Source organism: Panthera onca, chromosome C1 (assembly GCF_046562875.1).
Source record: "Panthera onca isolate mPanOnc1 chromosome C1, mPanOnc1 haplotype 2, whole genome shotgun sequence".
NCBI classification, from domain to species: Eukaryota; Metazoa; Chordata; class Mammalia; order Carnivora; family Felidae; genus Panthera; species Panthera onca.
This window is the reverse complement of record NC_138346.1, coordinates 150,480,682-150,495,120: the sequence shown is the minus strand read 5'-3', so window position 1 is coordinate 150,495,120 and position 14,439 is coordinate 150,480,682. Positions and strand designations below refer to the sequence as shown.

Here is a 14,439-nt window from a genome sequence, read left to right as displayed (position 1 = left end):
TTTTTTTAATGTTGTATTTATCTTGATTACGGAGGTTTTGTTGCAGCCTTAAATTTTGCATCTGAGGTGAGTGCCTCACTTGCCTCACTCTTCTTCTTGTCCTGTTACCTCATTTGAAGGTAGAGTTATGCACAAGCAAGGATCTTTTTCTTACTCACTGCATATCTCTAATGCCTAGACCAGTGCTGGCACATGGTAGACATTCAGTAAATATTTGTTGAGGGAATAAATGAACACAAATCCACTATAAATTATTTTATATCACAAAATGTTTCAAAGTCCAAGAAATGTTTTAACTATATTTTCTCTGTATTGCCTACTCACTCAATTGTGGAATTAAATCTATACAGGCATTTTGATTTATAGTTCATGAATTATAGAAATATTGACAGAATTTACTTTGTTTATAAAAACAAAGTAAAAATGTTTAGTTCAATAAATATTTTTTCTCCTGTAAAATTTTAATGCATTTATATAAAGGATAAGGTCATATTTACTAAAGACTTCTGAAAGTTTTACAAATATTTAATCATGTAGCTATTAAATATTATAGTATTAATAGTATAGTGTATGGGTGCCCAGTTAGCTCAGTCGTTAAGTGTCCGGCTCTTGATTCTGGTTCTGGTTATGATTTCACAGTTCGTGAATTCAAGCCCAACACTTGGGATTCTCTCCCTCTTTCTCTGTTCCTACACTGCTTGCACTCTCTCTCTCTCAAAATAAATAAACTTAAAAAAAAATAGTATAGTGTAGTGTTAGCTGTGAATAGTATAGTATAGTTAGGAAATTATCTTTTAAATGCTCTGGTATTCAAAATACAGCATATGGCAAACTTCAAACTACAGCAGACTATACACACATCAAATGTATAGAAGTAATTTACTTGGTCTATAAAAACAACTTGAGCAACACATTCAGTTCAAGAACCAATTTTATCTCCTATAAAAATTACTAATATTAATGGTAGGTCATAATCAAATTTTTAAAGTTTTACTCAGATATTTAATACTGTAAAGTATAATCATTTGAGTTTTAATATGCAATGAATAACAAACTTCATTAGACTAAAAGATAAGACTATATTTGTTCTAATTGTTTTGTTTCTGTTGTGGTAATCTAAATATTCATCTAAGTGGAAGGATTCTAATTGAGGTTTAACAAAACATTAATAGAAAAGAAAATGGTATTGGGGCACCTGGGTGGCTCAATCGATTGGGTGTCTGACTTTGGCTTAGGTCATGAACTCGTGGTTGATGAGTTCCAGCCCCATGTCGGGCTCTGTGCTGACAGCTTGGAGCCTGGGGCCTGCTTCAGATTCTTTGTCTCCCTCTCTCTTTGCCCTTCCCCTGCTTGTGCTCTGTTTCTCTCAAAAATAAATAAACATTAAAAATAACTTTTTAATGTTTAAAAAAAAAGAAAATAGTATTTATTAATTTTTTAAAGTTTATTTACTTTATTTGGAGAGAGAGCACGAGAAAGGGGCAGAGAGAGAGAGAGAGAGAGAGAGAGAGAGGGAGAGAATCCTAAGCACACCCTGCACTGTTAATGCGGAGCCAGATGTGGGGCTCAAACCCAGGAACCCATGAGATCATGACCTGAGTCCAAACCAAGAGTCGGATGCTTAATCCACTGTGCCACCCAGGTGCCCCAAGAAAATGGTATTAAAAGTACAGATAAGCTAAGCTGGCAGACATGCCCTACATAAGAACAACCATTTCTTCCCCCATCTCTGTCAGGAATAGGTTCTTCCTAGAATTCTGGGAAACAAAAATATTTCCCAGACCACAGTTGAGAATTGCACAGTTGCAGTTGCTGAGAACTAGCAATCATCACAACAATGTTAGGGAGACAATATGTAAAGTGTAAGGATTCCACAAGATCACTATAACAGAACTGAGTAGGTGGGGATCAAGGGAGAGGGAAAGGTTGGTAATCAGAAAACTGATCTTGGTGGTCTGCAACTCTTACTTCAAGCCACAGAAAGAACACTGTATGTCAGGGATGTTATGGTACCTTAAGACCACATCTATGACATTGTTTCTAGGGAGAAGATGTGCCGTAAGTGCCAAGTAGCCAACTTAAAATTTTGGCTCTTCATTTTCTTTTTTGTGTTTGTTCAGAAAGATACATGTATTCCATGTTTATTTCAATTATGATTATTAACTTTAAAATTCTAGAGGACATCAGTTGATTTTTTCCATTTTAAAAATATTTTAACTGATGTCTTCTCAATTTATTCAGTTGGTGGAGCTTCATGTTTTCTATGTCCCTGAAGGATCATGGAACTATAAGCTAAATACCATTTCAATAGAAGTTGTTAACAAATTCATTTCAGCTGGATTTATAAGGCAAGTATTTTGTGGTCATGTTATGATGTGCCTGAAAAAGCAATCTCTTTTTTTTTTTCTGCAGAGAAAAATGGGTTGTTTTTTTTGTTTGTTTTTTTGGGGGGTTTTTTTTTTTTTTTTGGAAATTTAGGTTATAAGTGAAAAATTCTCGTCCATGTTATGGATCCAGTTTCTAACTTAATACTATCAATAATGTTATATAACGGTTAATAAGTACTGGAGGAACAGATGTCACTTAACCATAATACTGCCACCCAGAAAAGGTATAACTGGTATATTACTGTGGTTACACACAAAAAGAATATAGAGAGAAATTATCTGAAATTAGAAACCTGTTGAAAAGCTGTGAATAGTGGTTAAACCAGTGTATCCACAATGACTTTTTCAAAAAGAAACAGAATATAAGTATGTGTGTGTGCACATTTATATGTATGTGTATTTTCACATTCACAGAAGCATACATGACATTATTCCTTATCTTCCCCATCACTTCAAGCATACCAGTCTCTTTTCTGTTCTGGAACACATCAAACATGGACCTCAGGACACTTGTACTTGCTGTTGTCTTAATCTAGAATGCTCTTTCAGCCCTTATGTATCCTATCTCACTCATCTTCAGGTCTTTACTCCAATATTACTTTTTTGTTTAGATCTCTGATCACTATATTTTAAATTGTAGCTATGCTTCCTTCTCTGCTTTACTTTTCTCCATAGTACTTAGCAATGTCTTATAATTTATATGTTTTTCTTATTTTGTTAATTTTTTCTTTCCCATCATTAGATTGTAAAGTCTGTAAGGGCAGAGATTTTTGTCTCTCTTGTTGATTGCCGTATTCCCATTCCTTAGAACTATGTCTGACACATACTGGGTGCTCAGTAAATACTTGTTGGTTGAATGAATTAGTTATATAATGTTTCCCATAAGATCCTAGAATAACAAGAACTCAAAAAAATAGCATAAATGATGGCTTTAAATTTTAGATTTTGAGTGATGAAGTATCCCTAAATGAGCAAAAGTGTAGAGTCTGACAACATTTGATCATCAAGGAAATTTTTAAGCACCAGCTAATCTTGTCAAACTTCCAAAATAATTATCTGTGGGTAAATCATTCTTTAATATATGTGTAAAAAATATGTAAGTTCCATAACAAAGATTTTTAAAAAATAATACCATTTAGATGTGGATGAGAAAAATAGGCAAGCATTTTCCTTTCAGTACAGAAAGGGCTTTTATAAACAGTATTTATTTGTATAATCATTTTTTAAAATTTCCTGAAGGTTTACAAAGTGCCAGGCAATATAAAACCACAATATATTAAGTCATATATGATATATTAAATTAGTATTCATTTTTGAGATAGCTGACTAATGTTATCAAATGTGTAGTACAGCTGAAACCTATTTCATTTTACATTATAAAGCAATGTCATATTTCAGAGTATCTCCTCACCTTACTTTACAAGCCCTGAGAGAGCGTCTCGGTGAGTTCCTTGGTGAAGATGCTGTTGCAGAAAAATTTTTATTTCTGAAATGCATTGGAAATAATCTAGCTGTGGTAAGTTTTCTTATTTTTTCTTTTTGATTAAAGAAAGCATACCTTAAGAAATTATGTTTCTTAAATGCTTATCAACTCAGCTTCTTAACATAAGTAATATCAATCATAATGAAATGACAGTATAACTAAATACATAGATCATTAAGAAAAGATGGGTTGTGGGGCACTTGTGTGGCTCAGTTGGTTGAGCAACCAACTAGGGCTAAGGTGATGATCTTAAGGTTCCTGAGTTCAGAACGAGCCCTGCGTCTGGCTCACTGCTGTCAGCTCAGAGCCCTTTTTGGAACCTCTGTTCCCTCTCTCTCTACCCCTTCCCCAGTCGTTCTCTCTCTCTCTCTCTCTCTCTCTCTCTCTCTCTCTCAAAAATAAACATTAAAAAAAAAAGATGGGTCTTATTAGCATATTATTGGACACTAAAATGATGGGGATATTTTCAGGTGTGCGTTTCCTTGGGAAGAAAAGGAAGACAAAGTTAAAATGTGATTGTATAAGTAATATGTATTTTTAAATTTAAATGATAGGTTTAAAAACATTTTAAATAAGTACTTGTGTTCTGGACAGAAACGGATCCTCATTGTTTGGGCCACAGCTAGCTTCATTTGGTGTGAAATGATAGGACTCCAGCATATGTACATATATTTTGGGGGGTTTCAGCTATTATCTGTTGAACAATCCTACTTGTAGTTTTTGTGATTTAATGGCAGGCTTTTCTCAGTTTCTCCAGCTGAAATTCTTAATTCTTAAGCCATTGGATCTCAAAAGTTTCTGGTTTCTCATATCAACATGAGGTTTCTTTCTTTAATCAAGACTTTCCATGTTTAAAAAAAAAAAAAAAACATTCCTATTCCACTCTGGTTAACATATTATGTCATTATTATGTATTCATGTGATTATTTATTTAACATCTGATTCTGCCATTAGACTATAGCTTCCTGTGAGCAGGGACTTTATTTTATTCACTATTGTATTTATACAGTGCCTAGCAAGGTGTTTAGCTCTTAAAGACATCTAAATGTTTATTGGACAAATAATGAATGATAATGGAAAAAAAAGAAACATTTCCCTCCAAGTAGTACTATTAAGGAATTTTCTATGTGGAATTCTCAGGATCAGCAGCTAGATTTGAAGTTTTTGTCACTTGAGTTCTTTTTTTTTTTTTTAATTTTTTTTTCAACGTTTTTTATTTATTTTTGGGACAGAGAGAGACAGAGCATGAACAGGGGAGGGGCAGAGAGAGAGGGAGATACAGAATCGGAAACAGGCTCCAGGCTCCGAGCCATCAGCCCAGAGCCCGACGCGGGGCTCGAACTCACGGACCGCGAGATCGTGACCTGGCTGAAGTCGGACGCTTAACCGACTGCGCCACCCAGGCGCCCCCGTCACTTGAGTTCTATTCAGTATGGTAGATTCTTAATTTACTCATTAAGTTTTTCTCAAAGAAGACTAAGAACAGTTCTCATAACTTTTTATTCTTTTTCATGATATCTAAAATTACACAATATCAATCACAGAATCCTAGGTTGGAAGGTAATTTAAGTGAACTTCCAAAATTCTTCTAATATTTTACTGTTTTCAACAAATATTTATTGATGTTTTTCTATAAACAAAATGAGAAAAAAGAATTGGATATGGATCCTTCCCTTAAAGAGTATTCCGTGTAGTGGTGGAGAGAAATTAAATTAGCATATTTTGTATATTCAGAAGAAAAAGGGATTACTTCCAGCAGGAGAAGAGGGGAGATGGAGAACTTTGACAAAGAAGAGATATATTCAGTTTGGAGTTTGTAAGATAAATACTTGATCTTGCAAAGATGTTGGGTGGGGAAAGCTTTCTGAGAAGAGAAAATAGAATGAGGAGCAAAGTGGAAAAAGTAGGCAGCTAAGAAAGAGTGGAGTTTTTCTTTTTTTTTTAGTTGGAACATGGTGTGAAAAGAAATAGTAGAGAACAAATTGTAAAGTCATTTGTTGAAGTTCTTCAATGCCAGATTAATGAGTTTTGTTTGTTTCTGAAGCGTTGGAGTTTTTGATCAAATGTGACATGATGAGAGCCTTAAGAGACTAGAGGCAGGGTTTATAACTAGGAGACTTGCCGTGGTTAGCCCAGAGATATGGAGGGCCTAAGGAATAAGCTGCTTCTTAGATTTCATCTACTGCAATTTGCTCCTTGATTTTCCATTTTAACCACAAAAATCTTTGTGTGGTCCTCAAATATAGCAAACTTTGTTCTGATTTATGTTCTTTGAACTTGCCTGGAAATTACTTCCCCTTGATTTTCAAATAGCTTGCTTCATCTTTTCATAATTCAAGTCTCAAGCTCAAGTATTATCTTTTCCAAAGGGCCTTCTCTGACCACCTACTTTTTAGATATTCTTACTCTTAAATTACTCTGTATTCCATCACTCTCTTGTTTTCATAAATCACATATCACTGTTCTAAATCTTGTTTCTTTAACATCTGTTCTCATAAGTAGAATAGAAGCTACATGAAAGCAAGAACTCTGCATTGTTTACTGTTGTATCTCCTACCATAGAGAATACTGCCTGACCCATAGTATGCCCTCAATATTTGTTGAATGAATGAATGGATGGATGGATGAATAACAGATGAACTCCATGGGTTATATATTTAGGAAATAAAGTATACAGCTTTGGACTCTGAAGCCAGATTTCCTGGTTTTGAGTCCCAACTTGGAAACTTCCTGGTTATAACATCATGGACAAGTTATTTAACTTCTCTTTGCCTCACTCTTGTTGTCTGTGAACTAAAACGTGTGCCCATCACATGGAACTGTGGAGATTAACTGAGCTATTACGTGTAGGGCACTTAGAATAGTGCTTAGCATATAGTGAGTCCATGCAAGTGATAGCCATAGTCATTATGACTAAATGACATGGAATTTCTTTTATGTTTTGTACAGTGAATAGAAATAGGATTATATTCTACATTTTCTAGACTCTAACCTCAGTTATCAGCTTTTAAGTTTGATTTGTATGTCACAGATGTGTGCCTTCTGCAAAAAAAAAAAAAAAAAGTTGGACTAAAAATAATTGAAAATATACAAAAGCTTTATTTTTTTCCTCATTTATTTGTTTCTAGGTGAAGGCAAAGCAAGAATCAGAACTGAAACTCAAGTCATTTGTTCCTCCATATGTATGTAATGTGACATTTTGAACTTATGCTAATTTTTTAACTTAACTGTTTTTTAAATTACAAGCTAATTTTTTAAAATTTCCTATGTGTTTTAGGCTCTTCAGCCAGAATTATATTTGCTTCCTATAATGGATCACTTAGGAAATATTTATTCAGCATCAACAGTTTCTTTAGATGAGCGGCAGACTAATACCGGTGTTGCTGAGGCTGATGGAATAATCCACAGACCAGTTAGTGTAACTTTGGTGAAGGAAGAACCTGGAACAGATCCCAGTTTTTTAGTAAACACTTTGAAAGAGCTTCTTAACAAGAATCGAGAAGAAGGTGATTTCAACTGGAATGGGAAAAACAAAGAGGTTATTATAGTACATTTTAGTAGTCAGGTCGGTGAGCAAATTCTGGGCAAATCTAGCCTTACAAATGTGGCAGTATAAAAGGAAAGCTACAAGTCCATTGGGGGATTTTTAAAAATAGTTTCACCAAGTGAGAGAAAAAAACGCAATTTAAGTACTATGTTAAAAATCAAGTCAAAATACTTATAGCACATAAATAAACTCCACTACCTTCTTTTATAATAGTTTCAGATAGTTAAGGCTGAAGGAGAAAGGAAGTGATTACTGCATAGAACCCTGGTATTATTACTATAAGTGAGAAGGATCTTAGCCACGAAAATAGTATCAAACAGAAGCAAAACAATTTTAATGCTGGGCGACATTTGTATTTCAAAGAATTGTAAATTTTTATCTCATTACTTTCATCAATTTACTGATAATTCAGTTCTTAAAAAGTGATAGATAATTAAACAAATATATAAAGGTGGAACTATTGTCTAAGAACCTACTGAAAAAAATAATGCCTATGGGAAATAAACTGTGATGGAAAGGCAGATATATTAAATATTTATAACTGAAATGACCCCCACCCCCCAGTTAATGGCAACATCCATTACAGCTGCAAAATATAGACGTTCTTAACCACTAACATTTTTCTCCATCTTCAATTATAACCATTCTTATATTCTAAGTTTATGCTATATCCAATGACAACTCAAACTTAACACCTTCTTTAATCATAGGTCCATTTAGTATTTACTCTTCTGATGTGTTTTACTATTTCTGATGAGAAATGTGGATGAGATCCACCTACTTTATTATTTGATGTCAGCAAGATGCTCAGTGAGAATCTTTACTTCCTTCTTGATCGAGTCTTCTTACTACAGTGTTAAATATTGCTTTCCAGTCATAATATCACTTAAAAGGTTAAAGGGAAAAAATACCTGGGAAAAAAATTCAGAGTGGAATCCCAGTATTCCTGAAAAGTACAAGGTCAAGTGATTGATGAAGTAGGCAATTGCCCCACATAAAGCTGTGAGTAGTGTCATATTTCATATCCTGGGCTACTGGCCAGATTCTTGAATTATGATATTTGCACAAAACCCAAAACAATCTTTGGTGAGAATATTTAACCCTTGAATTTTGTGAAAGTGTAGTTTTTAAATGGTATTAATATCTTGGTGCTTCACTTCAAAAAGTTTAATTATACTTTATAAGAGGCCAGCATATGCTCATTTTAAAAAGTTCTAGATATAACAGTAACTATAAAGAAGATAACAATAATTTCACCATCCAGAGATGGCTTCTGTTAGTGTTCTGGCATATATTCTTTCAGTTATTTTTTTTTTCAGTTCTTGTATATAATAAATATTTTTTGGCTTTTAAAAATGAGGGCACATATGAACCCTTAAAGCCTCTTCTTGTATTTTAGAATATGTCATAAACATTTCATATCAATAAATATAGATCTACATCATTATAGAATTCCTTGTGGTATAATTTATGTATCCAACCCTGTGTTAGTGTTTTTGCTATTATGAATACTGCTGCGAGCAACATTTTTTTTTAATTTTTTTTTTTTAACGTTTATTTATTTTTGAGGAGCAACATTTTTTTAAGTACTTCGTGCATTTGTCCTGTTATTTTTTAGAAGTTTAATGGCTGTTTCTAAGGCTGTATTTTTTGTTGTTCTTTTTCTTACAAGCACTTTCCAACCTTGTGTGTCTTTCTCTGTCACATCTTATTTCTTCCCCGATAACCTATTACTTTGATTTTTTGAGATAATTGTTTTCTTGCTTTTATTTATAGTTTTACCAACTGAATATGTATTTATTTTTTTTTTTAATTGTCTTCATTTACTCATTTTTGAGAAACAGAGACAGAGTGTGAGTGGAGGAGGGGCAGAGAGAGAGGGAGATACAGATCTGAAGCAGGCTCCAGGCTCTGAGCTTTCAACACAGACCCCAACATGGGGGCTCGAACTCACAGACTGAAAGATTATGAGCTGAGCTGAAGTAGGATGCTTAACCAACTGAGACACCCAGGCGCCCCTAAATATGTATTTCTTAACAATAGTTTAGTTTTGAATGTTTTTAATTTAATTTAGATAGACTCATATTGAAAGTATTTTATTTTTGACTTGTTTCTTTTGCTCAACATTGTAAGATTCAGTCATGTTTCACATATAATACTATTTTTTTCATTGTTGTGTAATATTCCATTATAAGACTATACCATAATTTATTTGTTCTGATGATAGACATTTGGTTTATTGCCAGTTTAGGGATATTACAAATATGTACATTCTTCTACATGACTCTTAAATGTATAGGTCCATGAGGATCTCAGAGAATGTAACTAGCGTTGGCATTGTTTGCACATATTCAGCTTTACAAATAATGCCCATGTGTTTTCCAGAGTGGTTGTACCCATTGACAATGTCTGAAAGTTTCTATTGAACCATAACTTGTCATCCTATCAGATATTTTCGGTCTCCTGTTTCTCTGCTTTAAGTTGTAGATAATTTCTACAGATTTTTCTTCCAAATCTATTTTACTGATTCTCTCTTTAGTTGTGTCTTATCTGCTATTAAATCCTTACACTGAATTTTTAATTCCAAATATTTTACTTTTCTTTTCTAATCGTTCCCTTTGGTTGAGCATGTTTTCATATGTTTATGGCCATTTGGATTTGCCTTTATTCAAATGTTTTGCCCATTTTCTTTCTTTTAAATATAGCTCCATTTTATATACATATATGTTTTTTCCACCATATGTGTGCGTGCATGTGTGTGTGTGTGTGTTTGTATGTTTGTATATAATTCATTCTAGATTTTAGTTTGTGGCTTCTTTTTATTCTCTTTATGATTCTTTTGATGAAAGGAATTCTTAAATTTTGTCAACATGCTCTAAAATTACAAAGAAATGTGTTGACATCAACTCTTCATCAGTTTTGCTTTACATATTTGAAGCTGTTATTAGATGAGTGACATTTAGGATTATTATATCTTCTTGATAAACTGACCCCAATGTAATTATACAATGTTTCTTTTACTTCTGGTAATAGTTTTTATTTTAAAGGTTAATTGCTCTAATATTAATATAATTATTCTAGCTTTTATTTTTTATTTACTTTGAGAGAGAAAAAGCATGTGCATGTGATTGAGGGAGGGGCAGAGAGAGAGGAAAAAAGAGAATCCCAAGCAGACTCTGGTACTGATGGGGTGATCCCATGAACTGTGAAAACATGACCTGAGCCAAGATCAAGAGTCAGAGGCTTAACTGAGCCACACATGCACCCCTCTAGCTTTTTTTTGATTGGTGTTTGCATGGTATATCTTTCTCCATTGTTTTATCTGTTACTGAATATCCAAAGTGGGTTTCTTATAGACAGCATGTATTTAGATCTTACTTTTTAGTCCAATTTGGCAATCTATATCTTTTACTAGGGGTATTTAGACCATTTACATTCATTGTAATTATTATTGATGTGGTTTGTCTTAAATCTACCATCTTGCTATTTATTTTCTATTTGTCTCATTTCTTCCATCTTCTATTTTTCCATTTTCTTGCCTCTTTCTTGATTGAGAAGTTTTTTGTGATTCAATTTTATCTCCACTGTTGTCTCATTAGTTATTTCTCATTTTAAGAAAACTTTTAGGTGCATCTGGGTGGCTCAGTTTAACTGTCTGACTTAAGCTCAGATCATGATCTCATGGTTCATGGGTTCAAGCCCCGTGTTGGGCTTTGTGCTGACAGCTCAGAGCCTGGAGCCTGCTTTGGATTCTGTGTGTGTGTCTCTCTCTCTGTCCCTCCCCAGCTCATGCTCTGTCTGTCTCTCTCTCAAAAATAAACATTAAAAAATTTTTTTTAAAAAAAGAAAACTTTTAGTGGTTGCTATAAGGTAGAGGTCATCAAACATCTATATTTATACTTATTTTTTTAAGATTTAAACTTTTTAATCTCTATTAATATATATTAATATTATAATATCAATATGGAGCTCAAACTCAAAATCCCAAGATCAAGAGTTGCATGCTCCACTGATTAAGCCAACCAGGCACCCCTATTTTATTTTATTTTAAGCCATGCCTTATGGATTGTTTTTTATAAACTTTTATTGGAACACAGCCATACCATTTTGTTTACATATTTTCAGTGACTGTTTTTATACTACAATGACAGATGTGAGGAGATGTGACAAAGACTCAGTGGTCCATAAGCCTGAAAAATGTATTATATGGCCTTTTAAGGAAAAGTTTACTACTCTTGCTCTAAACTATATACAGTGAGCCTTTAAATTTGAAGTTTCCTTTCAAATTGTATACAACTTCATATATAATTTAAGAACCTTACAGCAGTATTACTTCTGTTTTCTCCCCCAATTCCTTTGTGCTGTTGTCATATATTTTACTTCTGTATATAACTCCACAATACATTTTTACCATTTTTATTTTACACTGTTATCTTTTAAAGAATTTTAAAGTAAGGGAAAAATGATTTTTTATATTTAGGAGAGAGTTTCTTCCCCCTCCCCCAACCCAGTGGTAGTAAACCAATGCTTTGTTTACTACAGTAAACAGGATCAGTGCATGATCCTGGGGCCAAGATAATCCTTACAGCTTTTGCTTCTACCCTTCCTTCAGGCTTTGCCTAGGACTGGTGATGAGGTTTTCCACTCCTTCCTCAGTGGTAAGATTTTTCAAAGCTAATATTGTTGAAAGGAGAGTCACTTACTCTTCCTCCAAAGCAGATGGCTTTTGCCTCTGTTCCTCCTTGAGAACCAATACATTTTTTCCTGGATCCTGAGAGGGAAGAGCTTCCAGTTCCTCCCCAATTGGCTTAAGGCTTTTGCTTTGTGTGAAAGAAGAGTACTGAGAAGGATGGAATGTCATACTTTTTTGCCACTGATGGCTCTCCTGGCAGGTCTCCTGCCCTGCCCCTAGTCTTCCATGTGAGCATATGATACAGGTACCTGGAAGGGAATTTGCTATTAAGTATTGACTTCCCTTTGTGTCTGAAGATCCCAGAGATTCCAAACTATCCTCGTAGCCCACACTGGCCTTTAGAATTACTTAAAATTTTAGCTGTTTTCTTATTTCTTTTAATAGCAGTTACCACTTCCTCCTGTGCTCTGCCAAAGATGAAACCATTTTCTCCTAGGAGAGAATTGGAATTCAATTCCCCACAACCATAATTCTCTGATGAATTCAAGAAAAGTTATTATTTTATTGATTATTTACCTTTTCTTCTTGTTCCAGTGGGAGCATTGTTTCATCTTTCTATAATCCTGAGCACAAATGGAACTGCAGTTCTTACATTTTAATATAGTCAAGTTTATTGATATTTTCATTTATGGATAGTGTTATTTATGTCTTTTTTTTAAATCTCTTTTCTACCCTGAGGCCATGTATTGTCTTTCAAACATGTCTTGGTTTGCTTTTCCAATTCAGTTTATTAATCTACCTGGAACAAATTTTTATGTGTGATGTGAATAAAGTTCCTTAATTTTTTTCCCATATGTACACTTCCATTTGTTGATGGTAGTTGTATAGTTTCTTTAAAATACCAAATTACTCTTTAGTGGTGCATGATAATGCAAAATATCTGAACTCTAACATTACATTATCAAATATAGACAGTTACAATGTGCATAGTGGGGCACCTGGGTGGCTCAGTCTGTTAAGCACCCAACTTTGGCTCAGGTCATGATCTCACAGCTCGTGAGTTCAAGCCCCACGTCAGGCTCTGTACTGACAGCTCAGAGCCTGGAGCCAGCTTCAGATTCTGGGTTCCCCTCTCTCTCTGCCCCTCCCCCACTCTCTCTCTCTCTCTCTCTCTCCCAAAAATAAACATTAAAAAAACTTTTTTAAAATAATGTGCATAGTATGTTTTACAAGTCCTTTAATGAAGGAGGAAAGAGTAATGCTTTACCCATTTTCATATTGAAGTGCGTATTTCTTTTTATTAGTTGTCTTCTGTTCTTTCCCATGGGTCTGTGCTAAACACCTCTACATTTTTGACATGCCTCAACCTTAACATATTTAATACTTGACTCCACTGTTGCCCCCAAACTAGTGTACTTTGACTTCTTTGGTTTCATCACTCTTCCAGTTGTTTAAGCTTTGAAATAATCCTTACTGTAGACTTTATATATATATATATTATATATATTATATATAATATATATACACATATATATGTATATGTATATATATATATACATATATATATGTGTGTATATATGTATATACATATGTATATGTATTTATACATATATATATATATATATAAAGGAACCTTAAAAACCATATTGTAACCCCCTTGCTTATAATCTGCTTTCCAGTCTATTCTGCAGAGTGCAGTCAGCATCATTCTTGTTGTTACAAGCTGGATTATTTATCTCTCTGCTTAAAAACCTTTGGAAGACTCATTGATTACTACTTAAGGCCCAAGTTCTTTAAGATGGCATTGAGAACCCTTTATATTCATACTTCAAACCCAGGGTTGCAAATGTTTGGCCATGCAGATTGTTCACTGCCTAATTCCAGAAGGCTTCCTTCACATAGATCATGATATGAATGGGGCTTTCAGGATTTGCTTAATGTGGTAATTGGTTCAGTAACTTTTAGCTATTATTAATAGTAATACTATTCTTATTATTATTATTATAATTATTATAGTTTATGGATAAAGGGGAGGAAGAAGCACCATGAGGTACAACTGGAGAAGTAGGTAGAAACTTGAACTGCAAGAGCCTTGGTTCCAAAACTAAGGAATGTTTAAGCAGCGGGAAGCCATATTAACTTCGTTTGTTTCAAGTTTTTATTTAAATTCTAGTTAGTTAATATATAGTAATATTAGTTTCAGGAGTAGAATTTAGTGATTCATCACTTACATATAACATCCAGTGCTCATCACAACAAGTGCTCTCCTTAATGGCCATCACCCTTTTAGCCCATTTCCCACCCAACACTCCTCCAGTAACCCTCAGTTTCTTCTCCATAGTTAAGAGTTTTATGGTTTGCCTCTCTCTTTTTTCCCCCGTGTTTATCT

General features: G+C 33.9%; 1 protein-coding gene across 1 annotated transcript in view; it reads left to right on the top strand.

Moving 5' to 3' along the window:
• The window catches only part of SPATA1 (spermatogenesis associated 1), a 57,493-nt gene that overhangs the window by 21,606 nt on the left and 21,448 nt on the right, over nt 1-14,439 (top strand). The window contains 4 exon segments of the mRNA XM_078451746.2: nt 2,242-2,348; nt 3,786-3,903; nt 6,999-7,052; nt 7,148-7,376. Coding sequence (XP_078307872.2) covers nt 2,242-2,348; nt 3,786-3,903; nt 6,999-7,052; nt 7,148-7,376 — 508 coding nt within the window.